General features: G+C 41.9%; 1 protein-coding gene across 1 annotated transcript in view; it reads left to right on the forward strand.

Annotated features, from left to right (window-relative positions):
* Nucleotides 1-25,180, forward strand: part of LOC137621460 (core histone macro-H2A.1-like) — a 69,458-nt gene that overhangs the window by 9,346 nt on the left and 34,932 nt on the right. The window contains exons 2-5 of the mRNA XM_068351784.1: nucleotides 807-913; nucleotides 5,772-5,933; nucleotides 13,989-14,115; nucleotides 20,732-20,844. Of these exons, the coding sequence (XP_068207885.1) occupies nucleotides 807-913; nucleotides 5,772-5,933; nucleotides 13,989-14,115; nucleotides 20,732-20,844 (509 nt within the window). The remainder of the gene's footprint in view (nucleotides 1-806; nucleotides 914-5,771; nucleotides 5,934-13,988; nucleotides 14,116-20,731; nucleotides 20,845-25,180) is intronic.

The raw sequence follows: 25,180 nt of genomic DNA on the forward strand, positions 1-25,180 counted from the left end.
AGAAACAGGAATGTGGGAAAATACTAAACAAAATATTAAGAAGAGAGACAATGCAAGACTATTTTAACTGAAAGGAATAGGCCGAACTATATTACGGAAAAAAAAACTGCGTCTATGACAGTCAGAAGGGATTGTTTTCCCGCCAGGCCGCTGCAGGCTGTTCTTTTACCTCCCCATAAGTTTTCACAAATATAGGGTTTTATTAATTCCATGTTTTTGGTAAATTCTGGTATTCAAAGAAAGTTTATAATAACATGTTTACCTTATGCTGAGTGTAATTTATCCCAATTTGTGTTAAAATATGTGAAAAATTATAAAATTACAAAGCGTGCATCCGAAAACAAGCTGCTGTCGTTGAGTTCGGCGGATTGGGTTATTAAATTTAGACTTGCCATGACGATACTTTATAATATATTCTTTCATATTGTTTATTGACAAAACATATGTGATGAAGAAATAAAGGTTAGTAAATAAGTTTTGATTCACATTACTTGGTAATTATTTGAGAACAATGAAGGTGTTCGGACAAAAATACTTAAAACCAATCAGGTATCAGGAACCTTTCCGAGCTAAAAGGGCACTCCATGTGAGTCAGTGCAAATATGCACCGCTATAAAAAATAGACTATAGTGGTGGGTAGATATAACTCGCTAAAAGTTTTTTGGCTAGTTTTCAGTAATAGCTGAAATAACATCCACTGTAAAGAGCTCAAGGTTTGTATGACTAGGTAAAATACAAATTATTTCCAAATTTGTCATGTTAATAGAAAATTGAACTCTGTTGGAGCTTTCTTTTTATTTTTTCAGCTGAAGTTCTTGAGTTGGCTGGAAACGCTGCCAGAGATAACAGAAAAACCCGCATCACACCTAGACACATTCTTCTTGCTATAGCTAATGATGAAGAACTTCACCAGGTATGATTTCTGTATTATAAACAGTATTGTACTATTGTGATTTACTTTATAGTGACTAATACAGGACAGTATTTTGTGTATACGTGGTGTTCAGATATTTTTTTATTGAAAAGCAGAGAATACATTATAGCATTTGTTTTGTATGCTGGGAAAAGAAACATTTTGTACATCACTTAATAATACAGTATTTAGATGAGGAATGCTCATATTTTTTTATTAACACCGTTACCAGTCAGAGATGTTGGTCACTCATTTTTCATATACTGTACAGTACTTTATTCAAATTAATTCAGTGAATGTTGCCTTCAAATATTTAATTGCTATTAATTCTAAAGTGCAAACTTCATGACCTCAAAATGAAAATGTAGTTTGTTCTGACACTAAATACAAGCCCTTTCGCTATTTATAGGTATAATTGTATACTTCTGGCAAAGCTGGAAGACTATCTCTAAGATTTTTAGTGATGTGTAACTACCCCACCACTAGTTAGTGGGGGTAGGGGCTAGCCAGTTACCCCACTCTCACATACACAACCACTAGTTAGTGGGGGTTAGGGGCTAGCCAGTTACCCCACTCTCACATACACATTTGTTGTTTCATCACTTGCTTTTGGCTCGGTGAGAGTAGACATTCGTCTCTCTCCCTCAAGAGAACTACAGGAACTTGCCCTTGAGTGTTTGCACTCTCCGTCAGCTCGGGGAAGATCAAGAGAAGGATCACCAAGAAAACGTTCATGGCTTGGATTCACAAGGTCATAGACTGAGCATTGAATCTTGATCCTCTTCCTCAATAGAGTAGTCCTAGAGCTCGTGACGTTAGGACCAACGGTATGTCCCTAGCGTTTAAGAGGAACTACTCTGTGACGTAAGCCTTGCAAGCGGGCATGTCGAAGCATCAAACAACCTTCACCGCCCACTTCCTGCCAGATATGACCTGCAAGAACATGGAGACGTTCTCCATTGGCTCTGTGGTGGCTACACAATAAATGGTTTAAACAGCTTAGGCTCCTTGATGGTGGAGGGCAGAGTTTAATCATGGTTAAGTCTGGGATGAATGATGAAGAATGACTGGTCCTTTCTTTCCTCCATCTTAATCCGTTTGGGGGAACAGCACCTATGGTACTCTGCAAAGCTGGCTTCCGTTGTCTGCAAATAAAACCATTTCCCTTCTGTAACCTGGTACAGTATAGAGTACAGTACCTAGACTAGTCACACTGCCAGTACCACACAGCCACACAGATTGCTCATGCTGCTAGCAGTGCTTTGCATGAATTTAGTAAGGTGTCATATTTTGTGTTTCTTGTTGAAGTCAGGGGTTTCCATTTAATGGCATGTGTGATGAAATTCATGGTTAAACATCAGACAAAGACAGATCTTTTGCCTTTTGAAGACAGTTTTCCCCATTATGCTTTTTTTCAACATTTATTCTGCTCCGATATGGCATGTTGTGGTTCTTCAGCCACTCTACTTATTGAATGTAACGATCAATGGGGAATTGCCGAGTCCTGTTTCCATCCATCCATGTACTGTTCCTGTTTTTACTTCTATAAATCAGACAAAGTTCCAGGATACTACCAAGTTACTGAGGATCCCAATTTCCATAACTCCCATATTATCTAAAGTTTTTGAACGTCTTCTGGCAAAACGTCTTAATAGGGTTGCTGAAGGTAATCATCTATTCCCTATTTTGCAATTTGATTTTCGTAAAGGCCTTGGAGCATATGATGCCCTTCTTACAATCTCCAATGCTGTACAGAAATCTCTTGATTGTGGTCAGGAAGTTTGTATGATTGGCCTTGATTTTAGTGCTGCCTTTGACTGTGTTAATCATGAGGCCCTTGTTTTCAAACTCAAACAGTTGGGAGTTGCTGGGTCGTTTCTTAACATTATTATTGATTTTTTAAGTAATAGATCTCAAAGAGTTGTTGTTGATGGGCACCATAGTGAGTATAGGAATTTGATATCCGGTGTTCCACAGGGTAGTGTTCTTGGCCCATTACTTTTCATACTATATACACATGACATGTAGTTTGGCTTAGCTTGTTGCATATGTAGATGATGCTACTCTTTTTGCATCAATTCCATCCCCTGAATGTAGATCTGGGGTTGGTGAATCCCTTAATAGAGATTTAGCTAAAATTAGTGCATTGTGCAAATTATGAGGTATGAAGTTGAATCCTAACAAAACTCAAAGTATGATTGTAAGTAGGTCAAGGACGGTGGCTCCTCAACATCTGGATCTCAGTGTTGATAATGTTTCTTTAAATTTGTATGACTCCTTTAAAATTTTAAGTGTGATTCTCGACAGCAAATTTACTTTTAGAAACACATTAGGTCTGTGTCCTCTTCAATTGCACAAAAAATTGGCTTTTTGAGAAAGTCTTACAAGATTTTTGGTGATCAATCTATTCTGAAGAAGTGTTTTAATTCTTTCATTCTACCTTGTTTTGAGTATTGTTCTCCTGTTTGGTCTTCAGCTGCTGATTCTCATCTTAATTTGTTGGACAGAAACTTACGGTCTATTAAATTTCTTATTCCTGATCTAGATATTAATCTCTGGCACCGTCGTTCAATTAGTTCTTTATGCATGTTGCATAAGATTTTTCATAACTCTGACCATCCTGTACATTCAGATCTCCCTGGACAATTCTATCCTGTTCGTAATACTAGGCAGGCAGTTAATTCTAATTGCCAGGCCTTCTCCATCACGAGGCTCAATACTACGTAGTACTCTAAAAGTTTTATTCCAGCTGTTACCAAGTTGTGGAATGATCTTCCTAATCGGGTGGTTGAATCAGTAGAACTTAAAAAGTTCAAAGTTGGAGCAAATGCTTTTTTGTTGACCAGGCGGACATGAGTCTTTTTATAGTTTATTTATGACATATTTGTTTTTGATGCTGTTAATAGTTTATATATGACATGTCTGTTTTGACGTTGTTACTGTTTTAGAATGATTTATTGTTAATTCGTTCTTTTCATTTATTTATTTCCTTATTTCCTTTCCTCACTGGGCTATTTTTCCCTGTTGGAGCCCCTGGGCTTATAGCATCTTGCTTTTCCAACTAGGGTTGTAGCTTGGATAGTAATAATAATAATAATAATAATAATAAATGACATGTCTGTTTTTGACGTTGGTAATAGTTTATATAGGACATATCTGTTTTGATGCTGTTATTGTTTTTAGAATGATTTATTATTAATTTATTCTCATCATTTATTTTTTTCCTTATTTCCTTTCCTCACTGGGTTATTTTTCCCTATTGGAGCTCATGTGCTTATAGCATCTTGCTTTGCTTTTCCAACTAGGGTTGTAGCTTGGCTAGTGATGATGATAATAATAATAATTAGTATAACTTTAAGGAATCCTCACTTCACCGGGATATTCTGAAGTGGTGCAGTTCATTGGAAATCCATTTCCTGCCCACTCCATGCGGATCATTGGTTCCTGTGAGAGAGTGAAGGGACATGAGGGTATTATCAAGTAAGGAAATGGCTGGCCACAAGCACACACTTTTGATTCCATATTCGTTCATCCATTTTTTTCTGGGCTTGCTAGAGATTTTGTGCTCATAGTAGGTTATGACTACAATTGGTCCTATATCGCTAATCGAGCCAATCTAGTTGGTTCTACTTCTAGACAGTATTCAAAGCCCGAGGTTTGCAATCATGTGTAGTCATTCTCTTCTGATCATGCTAAAGTGTGAGAATAAGTCCAAGACATTTATAGTTCATAGATTGTGAAAGGAACATCCTTATCTTTGGACACTTCAATCGGAGGGGATATCTCTGCTTCTGGAACAACAATGATAGTCTTTCATCATGGCCCTTCTCCAGCATATGTCATAGATAGGCTTTTGGCTTTTGGCAATGACTAGCTTTGGCTGTACTTGAGTTTGAGATCTGCTACAGGATATTTATCTCTGATAGTTGTGTTGAATAAGTGAGGTCATTTGATGAGGTTTCTACTGAGTCAACTCTCCATGCCATTCTTATATGTACTCTATCAAGGGTTTTCTGTACAGTATTGGAAATTGGAAGAAGGGCATCACATGCTCCAAGGCCTTTGCAAAAGCCAATCAGCAAGCTAGAGAACAGAAGATTACATTCAGTATGTCTATTTAGATGTTTTGCAAAAGTTCATTAAAGTTTTTTTTATATAAAGTTGAATTGAGCTGTAATTAGCTGGGTTATAGCTACCACTAACACATTTACATAATGGAGTAACATTACCAATTTTACAACAAGTGTACAAGTAATCTCTTTTTGTTAACTTTTGAAGAACAACAGACAACTGGTATATGAAAAACAAAAGGAAAAGACCATATAGGTCTACTCCTCCATAAGCATGAATGTCTAGTAAAATTTTTATTCCAGGGGACCAAGAAGCTAAACTAGTTAGTTTAGCTTCAGGAAAACAGGAGTGAGGAAGATGGGTGAAGATATTTGGTAAATGGCAAAGCTCTACGATTTTGTTAAAAGTTTCCTTTCTTATTTTTGCCATTGATAATTTGATTATTTCTCATACCTATGATTCTCTTCTTCAATTACGTCTTACACAGGAACTTTAGGCTGAGATTTTGCCTTTGCAATAAATTGCCATTTTTTTGAGAGTTAAACTACTGTTGAATCAGAGAAGCATTACGACATAAGAATTAGCTTCACTGTATAATTATATGGTTGATATGGTTGTATGAAAAAAATATTTTTTAATATGAAATTTTTATTGAAAAATATATTTGTTAAGCTTTGATAAATATTTTATTTGCTTTTAATTTTAATGCATATAATGATAGAACTATTTTGTCATCAGCTGACACAAAATTTTGATGCATATAATGATAGAATTATTTTGTCATCAGCTTTTACGAAATGTCACCATTGCATCAGGAGGTGTTCTACCAAAGATTCATCCAGAATTATTGGCCAAAAAGAAAGGTGGCAAATTTGTTACCGGAGGCAACACTCCTGTTACTGTACCTTATAAAAAACCTATTGCAACCAAACCACCAGCACATAAAAAAGTGAGTAAATTAATTACTTTATTTTTATTGTATTATTGAATATTAACCCGATTCTTAGACTTTTTTTTTTCAATCTGTTGGCTATTGTATATCATCTTTAGTAATGTGATTTTCAGTCGGTGAAATTATTACATGAATATTTTTTTTATTGATTAGTTTATCTGCATATAATACTGTAGTTCATTTCCTGTTGAGTTTCATTAGGATTGCTTTTAAATCCTTTAATGTAATATGGTTTTTGTTTTTACAAAATGAAAACTACTTAGGAGTACAGTTCAAAATGCAGGTGGGAGTCTGTGATAACTAAGATCTCTATTTCTTTTAGCACTTTAGGTACCCAGTACCCTGAAATGTTTTCTTTAATTAACTTTCTGAACCATTCTATAAGACTAGTACATTAACATAAATGTTTAGGAGCTTGCCTAGTGGTGTGTGTTCAAAGAAATTACTGTGGTATGAGCCAAGGGAGAGCCAATTTCAAGAGTGAATGAAGGTGAGCGATGTTCAAGTGATAAGGGGGGAGAATGTGCTGGAAATTAGCCACCCTGTTGACCTGACCTGCGATTTGGGAGGGTATATGGAAATTTTAATGGAAGAGACCACGAGTCAGCGTGTAGAAATACATTAAGAGTAATGATAGTGTAGCTGGATTTTTCAATATTAATCTTACCCGATGATCATGTAGCTGTCAACTCTGTTGCCCGACAGAAATCTACGGTCGGGATACGCCAGCGATCGCTATACAGGTGGGGGTGTACACAACAGCGCCATCTGTGAGTAGGTACTCAAGTACTTCTTGTCAACAAGAACTCAATTTTTCCTCTGTCGTGCCACCGGCAAGACCTACTAATACGCCGTCCCTAACTGGATTTGTTTTCACAACTTTTTGGTGAAGTACACTATTCCAGTTTTGAGCTTTCGCTATGCAGGGGTTTTATCTTCATTTCAAAACTTGAACTCGTTTTGGATAGATTTAATTATGGTGACGAAGAGAGTATGGACTCTCTTTCACTTTTAAATGGCCGACCCTTCCCTTAGACGGAAGTGTTGGTTTCGAGAGAGTATAGACTCTCTTTCACTTTTTATGACCGACCCTTCCCTTAGACGGAAGTGTGTTTAGGTTTTTGGTAATTTTGCTTAACAAAGTTATAGATTTATTTTCTATCTCTCCGCCATTTATAGGCCTCTTCGATTAACTTTCCATTTATTATAAACTTATAAAATTAATTTTTATGGTTGTTTATATGCGACCTTTCCTAATAGTAGGCGGTCCTTACTTGGAACCGAAGTTAATTAACATTGAGCCCGTCATATCGTATTTCCTGTTAAGAATTTATGCTATTTTAATTTTAATGTTTTTGAAAGAATTTCTTTGATAGTCTCGTACTGTTTTCAAAGATTAACTAACGTTTAGTTTAGTCTCCGCAGTTGTTGACGTTCAGAACGTTCAACATGCGCTCTATCGTTACGATAGAGAGAGAGTATTTCACGGTTTCACGTTGCAGTAAGAGTAAACCGATTATAGCGTTTCGTTCATTCTTTCTTAGCTTAAATGGATTTAGCTTAAATGGATTTAATTCTAATAAAGGAACTTTTTATTTGGGAAACCTTTCAGTTTTTTTCCTTCAACAAATAATATGTTTTAACGATATATAATTGGGATCATCTCTCAGGTTCTAAGTCAAGAGAGAGAGAGAGAGAGAGATAGAGACGGAGGGAGAGAGAGGAGGATAAACGTTTCGTTCAAGCGGGTAACGTTGTTCTCGTTTTTTACTCTTCTCCCTAGTCGCTATAGGGGAAGAAGGTAAAACGTTTCTAGAGTTTTATTCTTGTTCCCAGGCTTTATGCGGTGAGAGATTTTAAACGTAGTTTATTTGATCTAGTGTTTAGTCTCTTTTCCAGGCACTGAATTCTTTATCTTTCATTATGTTTTTCTGTTACATTGTAAAACTGTTTTCGCAATTACTACCTTTTAATGAAGGATAGGATTGCGTGTTTCAGGTACAAATCACTTAAAGTTCGAGTTCAGTGAAATAAGTGCAAACAGAAAATCAAAAGTGATAAAGTGATATGCGCAAAGTGTTACAGTGTTGCGTTCGAGGGTTCGTTTGTTCGTGCCTGTTGTTCACCTAGTCCTATACCTCTTACAAGCTCCCAAGCCCAGGGGAGAAGTAATGTCGAAGGACTTATGGGTTCCACAGGTCTTGATCGACGAACAAACGTTTCCCTCCGTGGTTTCGGGTGTATCTACACACGTTGCCGACGTGATCACCCCACCCACACAAAGACGAGAGAGCCCATTTATTCCTCGTCTGCGGAAGAGGTTTCTCGCAGAAACCATGGACCAAATCTTGCAGCTTTTAAGTGCAAGTCGGTCCCTTCCGCGCAAGTCCAACGGCCTAGGTGTAGCCACTGGGTCAGTTCGGACTCGCTCCAGTCATCCGACAACTGCACACCTCCCAAGAGAGGCAAGGCGGTACCGCAACAGGCAGTAACTCCGTCTGTTGCCGCACCAGCTGTTTTAGACCCTCAGTCACAACGGACAGTAGCTCCGTTTGTTGTCGTCTTTCATAGACCCTAGTGGTCCATGCTGCAGACTATACAGTCTCAGCTTGCTCCTTCATGCAGGAGTATTGTGCTGGAAGGTTGACAATGCACCTGTTAATCTACAACCTTCCACGGTTGTGCGCTCAGCAGATACTGCGGCTGCCTGCTCCCACACTCCACCTGTGAGAGCTCCACCTCCGATGCGCAGTCGACCCTGCCAGACGTATGATTCATGCTGCGCCCTTCATTGACATGCGTGAGCTACCGCATCAGCAGTGGGAAGGTGCTGTAGAGCTGCTGTGTTCCAGTACTATGCGGCATTCTCCGCAACCCATGCGGCATGCTCCGCATACCATACAGGATGCTCCGCATACCATACAGCATGCTCTGCAACCCACCGCAGCCCCTCCCACGCACCAACACTCAGCTTTTGTTGTTGCCAGCTCCCACACTCCGACTGCGGAGAAGGTTGACGATGCACTCGTGGGCCTACACCTCCCACGGTTGTGCGCCCGGCATGGCTTCCTGCTCTCACACTCTTGTTGTGAGAGCTCCTCCACCCATGCACAGTCAACCCTGCCAGATATATGATGACTCCCACACACAGAGCACTCCGTTGCCGTGCGTGAGCTATCACAAGCTGCCGTGTTTTGACACGGTGTGTCAGCCTCCGCTACACACTGTGGTTTCCGCCACTCGCCCGCAGCTAACTGGTCAGTCAGGAGTTGAGGCTTCCCCACACAACTTTGGTTGTTGCCAACTCACAGACTGTCAAACAGTTACATGACGTTGCCTTCTGGTCTGCTACTTATACACCAGTGCTGTATGTCCTCACGCTCCTGTTGTGGTTGACAGTTCAGTTTTTGACAGTTCACAGACTGTCAAGCAGTTTCATAACGTTGCCTTCTGGTCTGCTGCTTTTGCACCAGTGAAACCCTCACTGAGAGAACCTAGCTTTTCTCGGACATGGTTCCTGTAGATGAGAAAGTGCTGTTCTCCCTCCTTCTGATATTCCCTTGAGGACTCTGTCATTTGGAGAGGAGCCTTAAGCTGCTTAGCCTCCTATGGACTTTAATTTAAGCATAACATGCTTCCAGGGAGGGTAAATGGTTCCGCTTCAGTCGCTAACCCCGTCTGTTGCCACACCTGCTCCCATAGACCTTGGGCTTTGTTGCAAGACATGCAGTCCAAGCTTAGTCCTGGATAGAGGATTTTTTACGGAGAAGAACCTTCTTGCCAACGACCTTCCTACCGGTTGGTTGTACGCCCTGTTGACGCTGAGGTATCCTACTCACGTCCGCCAGTTGAGATGGTTCCTCCACCGGTGCGACCCAGTGTGGGTTGCCAGTCGCACGTTGACGTTAAACTACTCTCGGAGGTGGTTGTGGACGTTCAGTGTGTCACTGGGAAGACGTTCAACAACCAGCAGAGGTGACTTGTTGTGACGCAGTGCGGCAACCTCAGCAACCCGATAAGGGGTTGTCTGTACTACCCAGACAGTCTAGACAGTTTCGGGTTGTCGCTGTACTTCCTCGCATCCCCATGGTTGACAGTTCACAGACTGTGCAGTAGTACCATGATCTTGTATCCGGCTCCGTCACGCATCCACCAGTGCGACCGGATTCAGCGAGTCAGACGTTGCCCACTCCGTTGCCGTTTCCTCATCAGTTTCGGATGAGGAACCCTCTGATGAGGACATGGCTGAACAAGAAAATCAATCCCCAGCCCTGCTATCCATCCAGAAGATGCTGAAGAAGGAATACGGCCCTGTCAGGCTGTGGATGAGTCTGATTAGGACACTGTCATCCGTGGTTCAATTGGTGTCACTTGGAAGACTACACCTCCGTCCTCTTCGGTTTCATCTAGCTCTTCACTGGAAAAGGACAAGACGCTAGAAGCGGTCTCGATCCCGGTTTCCGGAAGATAAGTCTGGTCTAACCTGAGGAAGGACTTTATCAACCTTTTATAGGGTCTTCCCCTGACTGTTCAGACTCCCAACCACGTTCTCTTCTCAGACGCATCGGACGTAGGCTGGGGTGCGACCTTAGGCGGTAGGGAATGCTCGGGATTATGCTCTCGAGTCAAAGGACAATGCATTTTAACAGCAAGAAGCTTCTGGCAGTACGTCTGACCTGGAAAAGCTTCAGGTCTCTCCTTCAAGACAAAGTAATGGAGGTCAACACGGACAACTCCCTGCTTTGATGTTCATCTCCTAGCAAGGAGGGACCTACTCTCTGACATGGTGCGAGTTCGCTAGTGACCTCCTCTCCTGTTCAACAGGTCTAGACTTTTCACTAGTTACAAGTTTCTTCCAAGGCAACTTGAATGTCTTAGCAGTTTGTCTCAGTAGGAAGGGACAATAATTCCAACATATTGGACCCTCCACAGAGATGTATGCAAGAGACTTTGGGTCACCTGGGGCCAGCCAACCATAGTTCTCTTCGCAACCTCGATGTCCAAGAGGCTCTCAATACTTTGCTCACCTATCCCGGACCCAGCAGTGGTTCTTTTAGATGCCTTTCTACTAGATTAGTCTCATCTAGATCTATATGCATTCCCTCCGTTCTAGATTGTCAACAAGGTACTGCAGAAGTTCGCCTCTCACGATGGGACAAAGTTGACACTAGTTGCTTCCCTCTGGCCCGCGAGAGAATAACTTACCGAGGTACTTCGATGGCTAGTAGACGTTCCCAGAACTCTTCCCCTAAGGGTGGACCTGCTACGTCTGCCACGCGTAAGAAGGTACTCCAAGGCCTCCACGCTCTTCGTCTCACTGCCTTCAGAGTATCGAAAGACTCTCGAGAACTAGAGGTTTTTCGAAGGAGGCAACCAGAGCGATTGTTAGAGCAAGGAGAACATCCACTCTTAGAGTCTACCAATCGAAGTGGGAAATCTTCCTAAACTGGTGCAAGTCAGTATCCGTATCCTCGACCAGTACCTCTGTAACTCAAATAGCTGACTTCCTCTTATATCTGAGGAAAGAGCGATCTCTTTCAGCTCCCACTTTCAAGGGTTACAGAAGCATGTTGGCATCAGTCTTCCGTCACAGAGGCTTAGATCTTTCCAACAATAAAGATCTACAGGACCTCCTTAAGTCTTTTGAGACCACGAAGGAGCGTCGTTTGGTTACACCTGGTTGGATTTTAGACGTGGTTCTAAGATTCCTTATGTTAGACAGGTTCGAACCACTTCAATCAGCCTCCCTGTAAGATCTCACCTTTAAGACTCTTTTCCTGATATGCTTAACCACAGCTAAAAGAGTCAGTGAGATTCATGCCTTCAGCAAGAACATCGGATTTTCATCCGAAACGGCTACATGTTCTACATCTTGGTTTTCTAGCCAAACACGAGCAGCCTTCTCGGCCTTGACCAATATCGTTCGTTATTCCAAACTTAGCGTATGGTTGGAAATGAACTAGAAAGAGTATTATGTTCTGTAAGAGCTCTTAAGTTCTATTTTAAAAACCTTTACGAGGCCCGTCTGAAGCTTTATGGTGTTCAGTTAAGAATTCATCTTTGCCTATGTCAGAGAATTCTTTATCCTATTATTTTCAGACTGTTAATACGAGAAGCTCATTCCCTTCTGAATGAGGAAGACCAAGCTTGGCTGAAGGTAAGGACACACGAAGTTAGAGCTGTCACAACTTCCGTGACCTTTAAATAAAATAGATCTCTGCAAAATATTTTCGACGCAACCTTTTGGAAAAGCTAATCAGTGTTCGCGTCTTTTATCTTAAGAATGTCCAGTCTCTTTACGAGAACTGCTACACTCTGGGACCATTCGTAGCAACAGTGCAGTAGTGGTGGGGGCTCCACCACTACATTTCCCTAATTCCAGAACCTTTTTAATCTTTCTCTTGAAATATTTCTGGGTTGTCCGGAAGGCTAAGAAGCCTTCCGCATCCTGGTTGATTTGGCGGGTGGTCAAATTCTTTCTTGAGAAGCGCCTAGATTAGAGGTTGTGATGAGGTCCTTTAGTATGGGTTGCAGCCCTTCATACTTCAGCACCTAGGAGTCGCTCAGCATCCTAAGAGGATCGCTAGGCTCAGTAAGAAAGACGTACTTAAAAAGGCAGAGTAATGGTTCAAGTCGACTTCCTTACCAGGTACTTATTTATTTTATGTTTGTTATTTTGAATAACGGCTAAAATAAGATACGGGATACTTAGCTTCTTTGTTAACATGTATGCTGGTCTCCACCCACCACCCTGGGTGTGAATCAGCTACATGATCATCGGGTAAGATTAATATTGAAAAATTTTATTTTCATTAGTAAAATAAATTTTTGAATATACTTACCCGATGATCATGAATTTAAGGACCCGCCCTTCCTCCCCATAGAGAACCAGTGGACCGAGGAGAAAATTGAGTTCTTGTTGACAAGAAGTACTTGAGTACCTACTCACAGATGGCGCTGTTGTGTACACCCCCACCTGTATAGCGATCGCTGGCGTATCCCGACCGTATATTTCTGTCGGGCAACAGAGTTGACAGCTACATGATCATCGGGTAAGTATATTCAAAAATTTATTTTACTAATGAAAATAACATTTTGTGATAAACTGGTGGTAGTTTGTGAATAAGGAACAGAACAGTACTTAGGCCAAGAGAAATTGCCCACAAAATCCCAAGCTATCGAGGCCAATATCATAGCAGGAAAAATCATATAATGGGGGGTAGGATATGATAGCTTGGTTGTCCAAGTTAGTCGCAAGGCTTCAAAAGAGCAAGAATGTGGCAGGGTTTATCCCTCGTTACCTGGAAGTATCCTAGCCATGTACCTACAGATTTGCAAAGCTGATTGCCAGGATATGATTGAGGAAGCTAGACTGGACCAGGCCTTAAAATTGAATGCAATGGCAGCGTATGGGCATTTGGCAAGACTGATATAGAGGAAGGAGTTGGTGGACATTTTTGCTAATGGTTCATTTTGATTGAGGTAGCTGTGTAAAAGGGCTAAGGGTTGGAAACAACCATTAAGTTGGCATTCTTGTGTGGATTTCTAGACCACATCTTGACAGAGCTACAACAGCTGAATTTTGAGTCTTTGGCCATGGGCCTGTTTGTGATGAATGCTAAGATAATTGTGTCTTCATGCACACCACATACTTCTGCAGTGGCTGCAAATCGGCTGGTCTTATGCCAGTCAAAAAGCCGTCATGACGAAGGGAATGGTGATCGAGTTAGTGGAAGGAGACAGGCTTTGACTTTCTGGGAAAAATTATCTTGAGTGTGTAGTTATTCTTTATTATGTGAAATATAGGGATCAAATGATCATAACTTAATTTTTACATTATCATGGACTAGTTCTAGAATTATTTTTCATATAAAAGGTTGGCTTTACAGTATTTCTTATTCAGTAGAATGAATTTAATACAATTATTTACATCTTTTGGCTGTCTAGTAAATGAAAAAGAGATACTTATAGGAAAATGACTAATATTACTCTTGATATTTATAAGTTTTATATCTATCCACTTGGCCCTGATAGTTTTGTTTATCTTTTCAGCTTCCAGCTGCAAAAATAATTGATAGTACAGGTGATACAGCAGCACCCGATGTCACAGATACATCCATACCAAATGCAACTAATACGCCAAACAAGACTCCAAATGCAGCTACTAATGTACCAGCAGGTTAGTTTGTCGTGAAAATTTGTATGCTCCATTCTTTTACCAGTTTTAACAAATTTAAAGATATTTTGTGCCATATTCAGACTGTATATTCTAAATGGATTTGTTGGTGCTTTTTCTTCTATGCCCAATTTTGAAAGGGTACTGTACTGTTGAGTGAAACAGATATTTATAGCATGGAAATTAAAAAAAGAATTTGTATACTCTAAAAATCAAATATGCTTAAAGAATATAATTAAGAGCGTGTATTTAAATCTTAGCATATATAGTCTTGGGAAACAAATAAACTCAAATGTCTTTCAATGTTTTGGTAACAGCGAGAAGCAAGACATAAAGTTCAAGTTAGATATCTGTAGGAAAATACATTTGACTTTGATTGTGTCTGGTTTGCTGAATCTGATATTTCCAAAGTCGAACCAGGTGTTTTACACGAATACCGCTTTCTTCAGGTCGACCTAACCATTATTTATTTAAATGAATATTGCAGTTCAGCAAGCGCCAACTCCTTCCTTCCTTGGGGCTTTCGGGTCTACCCATTAAGGAATGATATGTTGAGGCTCTGCGGACAGGTATATAGCAAGAGCCCGCACCTGCCTCCACAGAGATTGACTTTGGTCTCCCTTTTAGAGAATCCGAAGGCCGTAGGTCTAAGGAACCTCTCGTGTCTCTGCCAGCAGTAGTCTCAGCTCCTCCTTCTCTCGTTCCTTCTACTTCGGTAGATAGACGAGCAGTTATGGATGAGTACCCCTCAGATTTTCCTGTCGAGCTATCCTTTTGATGAGAACCCAGAAACTGACTTCGGTCACGTTTCACAGGTTGTAGCTTACAATACCCTCCCTCAGTCTGAGTCTTCTCGGCAGGTTGAGGGTATGCAAGTTTTCTACACAGAGCACCTCGTTCAGCTGGTGAATGCCATTAACATCCACGAGTATGATGTCCCTCTCCAGAGTGATCCTGCCAACACTAGTGGTTGTCGCCCATTGTGTCCCCAGAGGCCAACGAGTCTCGTTAGCTTTTCCCTTCTGGGTCTTTGCTACTGATGGTGATGCCTGTCAGCCACTCTCAGTTGCCGCCTCTCCCATCTACGAGTCTTGTAGGTGGTAACCCTTTTGGGGCTATTGTCTACATAAATTATGCCTGCTATGTGTCCTTTGTGCACAGCAAAGCTCATTGAGTCTTATGAGCCCTGGCCCTTCAGGAACTGTGCCTCGGAGTTCTGCCTCTCACGAGGAAGAACTTGCTGTTCTATGAGTTCAGCATGGCCTTATTCGTCTCCTTGCGAATGAATACCTACTCTGATAGGAGGGTTTAAGGCAGATAAGTCAAGCTTGCTTTTGTTTCAAGTACACACTACCTCGGTAGTCCGTATTTGCCATCCACAGGTTCAACTCCAGCCAATGCTTGCTTCGCAACAGTCTACAGCACCCAGCTTGCAACGTTCTCCACACCAATGTTCGCCAGCGTTTGCTTCACCAAAGTTCGGCTTGCTATTGTTCACCTTGCTTGCGTTCTCCTCGCCAAAGTTTTACAGCTCTTAGTATTCACTAGCATTTGCCTTCGCCAATGTTCGCCTTGCTATTCCTCACCTTGCTAGCATTCACCAACGTTTGCCAGCGTTCCCCTTATGTTTCCAGAGTTCCCCTTGCTATTGCTCACCTCACTAGCGTGTATTTGCTTCGCCAATGTTTGACAGCACTTGCTAGCGTTCTCTTGCAGTTACTCACCTCGTCAACGTTCTTCAGTGTTTGCCTTGCCTACGTTCTGCAGCGCTCTCTTCGCCAAAGTTAGCCTTGCTATTTCTCACCTCACCAACGTGCGTTTGTCTCGTCAACGTTAGTCTTGCTATTGCTCACCTCACCATCGTGCGTTTGCCTTGCCAGCGGTAGCCTTGCTATTGCTTACCGCACCAACGTGCTTTTGCCTCGCCAATATTAGCCTTGCTATTGCTCACCTCACCAACGTGCATTTGCCTCGCCAACGTTAGCCTGGCTATTGCTCACTTCGCCAACGTTCCACAGCGTTCGTATTGCCAATGTTCACCTAGGTATTGATTACCTCAACAGCGTGCATTTACCTCGCCAACAGTCGACAGCACTCACCAGCGCTCACCTTGCTGTTACTCGCCTCATCAGCGTTGCTTTGCTATTGCTCATCTCACCAGCGTGCGTCTGCCTCACCAACGTTCGATAGTACTCGCCAGCGTTCTCCTTGCTGTTAATCACTGCGACAACATTGTATAACGTTCGCTTTTTATCGCTCACCTCGCTAGCACGCGTTTGCCTCGCCAACATTTGACGGCGTTCTCCTTGCTGTTACTCACTTTGCCAGCGTTCGCCTCACCAAGGTTCTACAGCGTTTGCCTTGCCAACGATCATCTTGCTATTGCTCACCTCACCAGTATGTGTTTGCTTAGCCAAGTTCGACAGCACTCACCGATAATTTCCTTGCTATTGCTCACCTTACTGGCGTTTGCATCGCCAACATTGTACAGCGTTCGCCTCGCTAGCGTTCTCCGTTCGCCTCGCTAGTGTTCTACAGTGTTTGCCTCGCCAATGTTCTGCAGCATTCGCCTCGCCAATGTTCTGCAGCATTCGCCTCGCCAACGTTCGCCTTACTATGGCTCATCTCACCAGCATGCTTTTGCCTCGCCAACGCTTGTCAGCACTCGCATACATTCTTGCTGTTACTCACCTCATCAGCGTTTGCCTTGCAAGCGTTCGCCAGGGCTTGCTTCACCAAATGAGTTTGCAGGACCTTACTCACCAACCTCATCTGGGAACCTGACTAATGTCAACCACATTCACCAGCACTCAATAAAGCTTGCTTCACCAAATGAGTTTACAAGACCTTACTTAACAACCGCATCTGGAAACCTGCCTAGTGTCGCCAATGTTCGCCAGCGCTTGCTAATGCTCGCTTCACCAAATGAGTTTGCGAGACTATACTTACCAGCCTCCTGTGGGAACCTGACTAATGTTTGTGTTCTTTTAATGCTTAGTCAAATATTCATTTTCTTAAGAGAAAGCCTACTTGACACTAAGGAAAGGTGCTCCAGGAACTCCCCTCTCTGCTGAAGTCTGCTCATTTACAGATGTTCGCTAACTACTACTACTGCTACTACTGTACTAACAAAATACCATGTCCTGGACGTGGGCAGTCAGTCGCCGCCACCTCTCCCTGTCTCTAACAATTTGTGTCACTTCATTTGATATCTAATTACCCTCCAAGCTAACACCCTCATAATAAATGGTAAATGGATGACAAGACCTACTTTAGTTGCACTTGCACACTCACTCATATGACTGCCAGACCTCACCAGGAAGGTAGAAACCTAGAATTGTACAACGAATCCCTCAGGTTATTGCCGCAATTGAGGATTCCTGCCGACTGCTTGTGGCCGTTGCATGCCTCCATTGTCACAATGAGTTTTGTTAGACATAATCCCACCCAGCTATTGCTGCATATAGGTGTGCTTTTCCATCGCATGTGCCCGTTGCATCCCACCATATTTTGGAAACGATTCTCGGGAAACATAATCATACGGGGTTATCATCATGGACTTCTCCTGTCTACTGGTTAGAAAACTCATTTGAACACTCACATGGTATCAGTCTCCGATCCCTTGTGATCTCCGCCTCACTCCGTCATACCCTCAAAGCATAATATTCTTGCGAGACATAATCCTTCGAGGTTATTTTTTTAAGCCTCTATTTCCTGACATCTGATCGCTTCGCTAGCTATTTATGCTCACAAACATTTTCATGTTCACAATTTTATAGGTAGTCAACAACCATTCCCTTTTGAGCAATGATGTTGTACTTCATCGTGCATACAATATTTTCGCAAGCGACTCTACCACGTAGGTACTCGCACTTGGAAACGTGTTTGAGAGCTCAGACTTACACAAACGTCTACCCTTGGTCAGGAAGGTGCATATTGACTCTTCCACATAGGGAAAATGAGCTACTACGCCTGATGAAGGTTGTTTACTCCGTCAGTTGCAGCCCTACCCTCGCTGGTGGATGCATGTCCATGAGTAGTACCATGGGCTACTTACCATCTCACCAAACAATTGGAACTTTGTTCCAATACACACTTTTTTCATTCGATGGTTGTAACCCACCTAGCGTCATGTAAACAGACATTGTTATTCCAGTCAGGATCGTATGTCTTAAGTATCAAAATTAGACTCTGAACTTCCCGTAAGCAAGTCTGTTCCCTTGAGAGGGAATATTCAGAGCTCATGACAGTTTTTCCGATCGGGAACGGAGAGATACGAAACATATTCACCTTTTCCTAAGGGATACCTGTCATCAGGAAAGAGGTCTCGTTTCTAACATTTATCAGAGAAAATTTACCTTTCGGAGGGGTCCATACCAGAACTATGCACATAACTACCTATCTAATAATCCATACTGCGTGTGTTAAGGAGAGCTTGCACTAGAATGAGTGAGTGAAATCAGAAGAATGGTACAACATAAGGGTACTTAGTGTATACAAAGTCCAAGCAGTTGCTAGACCTATGAGTAGCTTCTTATGATTTGCCCACAGCCTGATTCAGACAAAGTCCAAAGATCTTAAGCTATGGCTGTCTGTAGAAGAGACAGAATTTACCTACTCCCTATGATGAGCATTGAAATCAACTAACACAAAGAGACCTTTCTATCATCTTCTATCTTAACCATAATGATAAGAAGACAATTGAAGATACAATCCAAGTCAGAGTTCCAGTAGATCGAACACAAATAAAAGTTGTTATGCCTTCCACAAACTTTTATGACCTGAATCTCATGCCATCCACATTCATAGCAGGACTTAAGAGAAGCAGGGTACTCTGTCCTATTATACACCACAATTCCCCTTGTAATAAGATGGACCAGTGGGAGCTCCCACGTTGGGACTCCTACAAAGGCGATACCCGGAGGAGAAGCTATGAAAAGAATTTTTCAGATGTTAAATGTCAAAAGCCCACGCTTTGTATATTTAAGTATAGTGACCTGGAGTTAAGTATCAAATTAATTCCTTTTGTTTTAGAATTATCTTTATTTTTTCATTTGTGTAAAAGATTTATGGGATCATTATCTGTGCCTTTGAAGCCAGAAGTGTTAGGTGGGTGAGGGACTGTGTGGGTTGGATAGTAATGGTTGGTTATTTTGGCTAACAATGTTTATCTTTTGTAGCTTATATGCAAATTTCCGAGTATAATATTTTTAAGTTGTGCCTAATTAATTGGCTTGATGTATGTGAATCCATGATCAGGAGACAGACTGTGTTGGAATTCCAAGGTAGGAGCTAAATGGACATTTTTCCCAACCCAGTTTTGCAAGCTAGATTCTGGCTTAAAGAAGAGAGCTGCACTCTAGCCTCGATTATAGGTCCCTATATCACATCTTCAATTCCTGTGCTTCCTGGAGATAGTTGGTTATCAGGTTAGGAGGTTCCTGTTGCTTTGTCAAGACACTATAAGCTTTATAGCTGAAAGTAGCCTCTTAAGGGTGAAGGATATTTCAGTGAGGCAAGGGAGTGCTTTAGAGGATTTTGAACTTGCCATTTGGCTTTCATTTTAGGGCATGGCTCAAGGTTTGGACAAAATTACCATGTTCATATCCAGGGAGACATGTTTCTACTTGGAGTAATCTGGATTAATTCGGAAGCACTTGGCTATTAGCTACGCTATAGGCAAACCTATCTGGGTTTACATCCTCACATTGTACTGTAGTGATGGATCTACATTCACCATAAGTCAGTCTTCTCTTCCTTTCATTGGGTGGTTATCATACAGCAGGCCACTCTGCCCATTATTACAGGTCACTTTTAGAAATTCTACTAAATGCTTATTTCATTACCCTTTCTGAGTCGTGGAAGAGAATGACTGAATGTAGAAATTTTTAGTATCGCACAGTTTAAAGGTATACACTTCCTTTATTTTCTTTGGGAGATCCTGGTGTCTTGAGATTGAGACTGCCTTTCAGAAAAGTCAATCCTCATGACTTCATACAGCTACTTGACCCAGACTCTTCCTTTTGGATCCTAATAATCTGCTTCAGCAAGTATTCACACTTTCCTTTTGTTTAATCTTAGTCTTTCTCATGACTGACATTTTTCCAGTCTAGAACCATCTAAGATTAACAACCAATACATTTGGTGAGTATTGTCTCTACTATCGCTTCTTAGTTACTAAAAATCTGTATCCTATACTGTAATTACTCATATTTTCTGCTACTTGAGGTCATGACTTGTCGGTTACAATTGCTGTTTGTTGAGCCGTAGGGTCTTTAGCTGATGAGCCTCCCAACTTTGCTCATTTGTCGCAACCATAATCTAACTGCGTGATGAGTGTTGTTCTTACATAACGGCAACCTAAGGTCACAGACATTCTTGAGAGATGTTACTAGTCAGCTGACAAATGATATTCCCTACATACTATTAAGGAATATTGTGTAGAATTTATGAAGACCTGTAAATTGTGCAAATGTAAGTGACGGGTTGTTATTAGAAAAATTTCTAATTATGCAAAAACAGCTTTATACACTGTAGTTTTTAATGTATTCACGTAGGATGTGTCTGTAATACTGAAATGGTGGAACAAATTTTTAATAATGCATTTTTTTTTCTATAGGTTCAGCATCTCCACTGAAATTAAGAGCAAAAGGAAAGGACATGGGCACTATATTACCGCCTCCGGGATCCTTCACTGTCCTCTCAGAAAAGAAGCTCTTTCTTGGCCAAAAGGTTAGTATTTTAAATTATTCAATTAGTGTCTCAGTTTAGAAAGGGTAAAAGCGCATTCACCCGATGTATTTTTTCAATATTAACCTTACCCGATAATCATGTAGCTGTCAACTCCGTTGCCCGACAGAATTCTACGGAAGGGATACGCCAGCGATCGCTATACAAGAGGGGGGTGTACTCACAAGCGCCACCTGTGGCCAGGTACTGCAGTACTTCTTGTTGACACCACCTCAATTTTTCCTCTGTCGTGCTTCCGGCAAGACGTTCATGGATACGCTTATAATTTTGGAGTCTTGTTCACGGTTTTTGGTGAAGTATTGCTCTAAGATTTCAGCTTTCGCTATTCAGGAAGTTTTATCATTAGCTTAGCTAGCTTTTGGAATTAATTTGATTAATTTTGGTGACGAAGAGAGTATGAACTCTCTTTCACCTTTAAATGGCCGACCCTTCCCTTAGACGGTAGTGTTGGTGTCTAAGAGAGTATAGACTCTCTTTCTTAATTTTGCTTAACAAAAGTTATAGATTTATTTTATATCTCTCCGCCTTTTATAGGCCTCTTCGATTAACTTCCTTTTATTATAAACTTATTAAAATTAATTTTTATATTTGTTTATATTCGACCTTTCCTAATAGTAGGCGGTCTTTTCTTGGTACCGAAGTTAATTAACATTGAGCCCGTCATTTCGGTTTTACCTGTTAACATATTATGCTATTTTAATGTTTTTGAAAGAATTTCTTTGATAGTCTCGTACTGTTTTCAAAGTTGAACTAACGTTTTGTTTTGTCTCTGCAGTTGTTGACGTTCAGAACGTTCAACTTGCGCTCTATCGTTACGATAGAGAGAGAATTTTCACGGTGTCACGTTGCAGTAAGAGTAACCGTTTCTAGCGTTTTGTTCATTCTTTCTTAGCTTAATGGTTTTAATTCTAATAAAGGAACTTTTTATTTGGGAAATATTTCAGTTTTTTTCCTTTAACAATAATATGTTTTAACGATATATATGATTGGGCTCTTCTCTCAGGTTCTAAGTCAAGAGAGAGAGAGAGAGAGAGATAGAGACGGAGGGAGAGAGAGCTGGATAAACGTTTCGTTCAAGCGAGTAACGTTGTTATCGTTTTTGTTCTTCTCCCTAGTCTCTTTAGGGGAAGAAGGTAAACGTTTCTAGAGTTTTTTCTTGTTCTCAAGCTTTATGCGGTGAGAGATTTTAAACGTAGTTTATTTGATCTAGTGTTTAGTCTCTTTCCAGGCACTGAATTCTTTATCTTTCATTAGTTTTTTCTGTTACATTGTAATTCTGTTTTCGCAATTACTAACTTTTAAGGAAGGATAGAATTGCGTGTTTCAGGTACAAACCACTTAAAGTTTCGAGTTCAGTGAAATAAGTGCAAACAGATAATCAAAAGTGATAAGTGATTAGCGCAAAGTGTGTCAGTGTTGTGCGTGAGGGTACTTCTGTGCGTGCCAGTCGTCCTCCCAGTCCGGGACCTCTTGCAAGCTCCCAAGCCCAGGGGAGAAGCAATGTCGAAGGGCAAAAGGGTTCGGCAGGCCTTGATCGGCGCACAGAAGTATCCTCGGTGGTTGCGGGCGTGTCTTACAGAGACCGTCACTCCCACCCGCAGACGATTGAGCCCTTATTTTGCTCGTCTGCAGAAGAAATTTCGGGGAGAAAACGCTGGACTCAGGTCTCAAGACCTCTTAAACGTAAAGTCCAGTCCTCTAGAGTTCAACAACCCGGATGCAGTCATTGGGTTAGCTCTGACTCTCCGCAGTCATCAGGTGACTGCACACCTCCTAAGAGAGGTAAGGCGATGCCTCAACAGACCTCATCTTCTGTTAAGGCTTTGCCTCAACATTTTGATCCCAAAATGACTTTGCTGCAGTCCATGCAGTCGCAGCTTGTGGTCTTAATGCGTGAGTTTCAGGCTGAGAAGGTTACACCTCCTCCTGCGAGCGCTCCGCCTCACCGCAGTCCAGTCTGCCAGGCGTACGAAGTTGAGGTTCCTCAAGCTACCTTACCGCGTTCGGAGTTGCCAGTTACCAGCGTTGTGCAGCAACCTCAACCTTCCTTAAGGCAACCTCAACAATGGGAGCAGGAGTCTTATGCCTTGAGGCAAGATTTTCTTGCAGTTAGACCATCTTTGAGGCAACAACCTCTTGAGGTACGACAACCTCTACCATCCTTGAGGCAGCCACCTCAGCTCTCGCAGCTGCTACCTCAACTTTCCTCAAGGCGAGAGCCTCAACTCTTGAGGCTAGCTCCTCAGGAACCTCAACTCGTGAGACAGGAACTGCGTTCTGCGCAGCCGCTACCTCAACTCTCGCAGCTCACACCTCAAGAACCTCAACTCGTGAGTCAAGAGCCTCTCTCTGCGCAGCCACCTCAACCCTTGAGGCAAGCGCAACTCTTGAGGCAGGAACCTCATGCTATGAGTCAGCCACCTCAACGCATGCATCTGCCACTTTCTCCTCAACTTGAGCCTCTTCCCATTCAACTTTGAAATAACAAATGACAATAATAATAACACATTACTTTCATAACTTGCATTTGTAATCATATACATGTATGCCTACACAAACATTATGATAATGGAGGTTATTCGTATTACTTAATAAAAAAAAAAAAAAAAATATATATGTATTCCTTGCAATATATTTTTAACAAAATCGCAAATATGGCAAAAATATCTTCAAAACAAAAATGAATCATGAGTTATGAATGTAATGTAAATATTATGTTGATATTAAAACCCCATGCTAGCATGCATGAAGTAATGCAGTGTTGCCAACAGGGCGAGTTCCCTTTCCTGAGGTGAAGTAGATTATAGTACGTATATTTAGTGCAGCTTAATTCTACGATTATCATGCCGGCTATCAAATTCATCAACAAAACAGTCTAAATCAATTCCCTCGGCACGTGCACTTTCAATGGACAGTAATGCGATATTACTCAATCTAGCACTGGTCATGGAATTTCTGAGAAATGTTACACGCCATGCAACATGCTCTGCTTACCTTACAGCATGCTCTACATACAGCATGCTCTGCATACAGCATGCTCTGCATACCTTACCGCATGCTTCTCAGTCACACATCTTTGGTTGTTGCCAACTCACTAGACTGTCAAGCAGTTTCATAACGTTGCCTTCTAGTCTGCTGCTTTTGCACCAGTGAAACCCTCACTGAGAGAACTTAGCTTTTTCTCGGATATGGTCCCTGTAGATGAGAAAGTGCTTTTCTCCCTCCTTCTGATATTCCCTTGAGGACTCTGTCATTTGGAGAGGAGCCTTTAGCTGCGTAGCCTCCTATGGACTTTTATTTAAGCATAACATGCTTCCAGGGAAGGTAATGGTTCTTTCAGTCGCTAACCCCGTCTGTTACCACACCTGCTCCCATAGACCTTGAGCTGTGTTGCAAGACATGCAGTCCAAGCTTAGTCCTTGTTAGAGGATTTTTTGTTTACGGAGTCAGTGTGTCTCTGGGAAGACGTTCAACAACCAGCAGAAGTGACTTGTTGTGACGCAGTGCGGCAACCTCAGCAACCCGATAAGGAGTTGTCTGTACGACCCAGACAGTCTAGACAGCTTCGGGTTGTCACTGTACTTCCTCGCTTCCCCATGGTTGACAGTTCACAGACTGTGCAGCAGTACCATGATCTTGTGTCCGGCTCCGTCAGACGACTGGCTTTTAAGAGCTCCCACAAGTCGTCGCTGTCTGGAGATTCTCAGATGGACTATGGATCTGACCAAGGAACTGGGCCTCCTGGTCAATTTTGAGGAGTCTCAGCTCGTCCCATCCCAGACCATTGTCTACCTGGGTATGGATCTTCAGAGTCGAGCTTTTCGGGCTTTTCCGTCGGCCCCAAGGATCTTCCAAGCCCTAGAATGCATCCAGAGCATGCTGAGAAGGAACCGATGCTCAGTCAGGTAGTGGATGAGTCTAACAGGAACACTTTCATCGCTGGCCCTGTTCATCGTGTTAGGGAGACTCCACCTCCCCCCCCTTCAGTATCATCTAGCTGCTCACTGGATAAAGGACATGACGCTAGAGACGGTCTCAGTTCCTGTTTCCGAAGAGAGGAGGTCTTCTCTCGCGTGGTGTAAGAACAGCTTTCTTCTCAAGGAAGTCTACCTTTGGCTGTTCAGAAACCCGACCGCCGTCTCCTCTCGGACGCATCAGACACGGGCTGGGGTGCGACTTTGGACGGACAGGAATGCTCGGGAACATGGAATCAGGAGCAAAGGACACTTCACATCAATTGCAAGAAGTTGTTGGCGGTTCTTCTGGCCTTGATAAACTTCAAGTCCCTCCAGCTTAACAAGGTAGTGGAGGTGGACTC

Source organism: Palaemon carinicauda, chromosome 28 (genome assembly GCF_036898095.1).
Source record: "Palaemon carinicauda isolate YSFRI2023 chromosome 28, ASM3689809v2, whole genome shotgun sequence".
NCBI classification, from domain to species: Eukaryota; Metazoa; Arthropoda; class Malacostraca; order Decapoda; family Palaemonidae; genus Palaemon; species Palaemon carinicauda.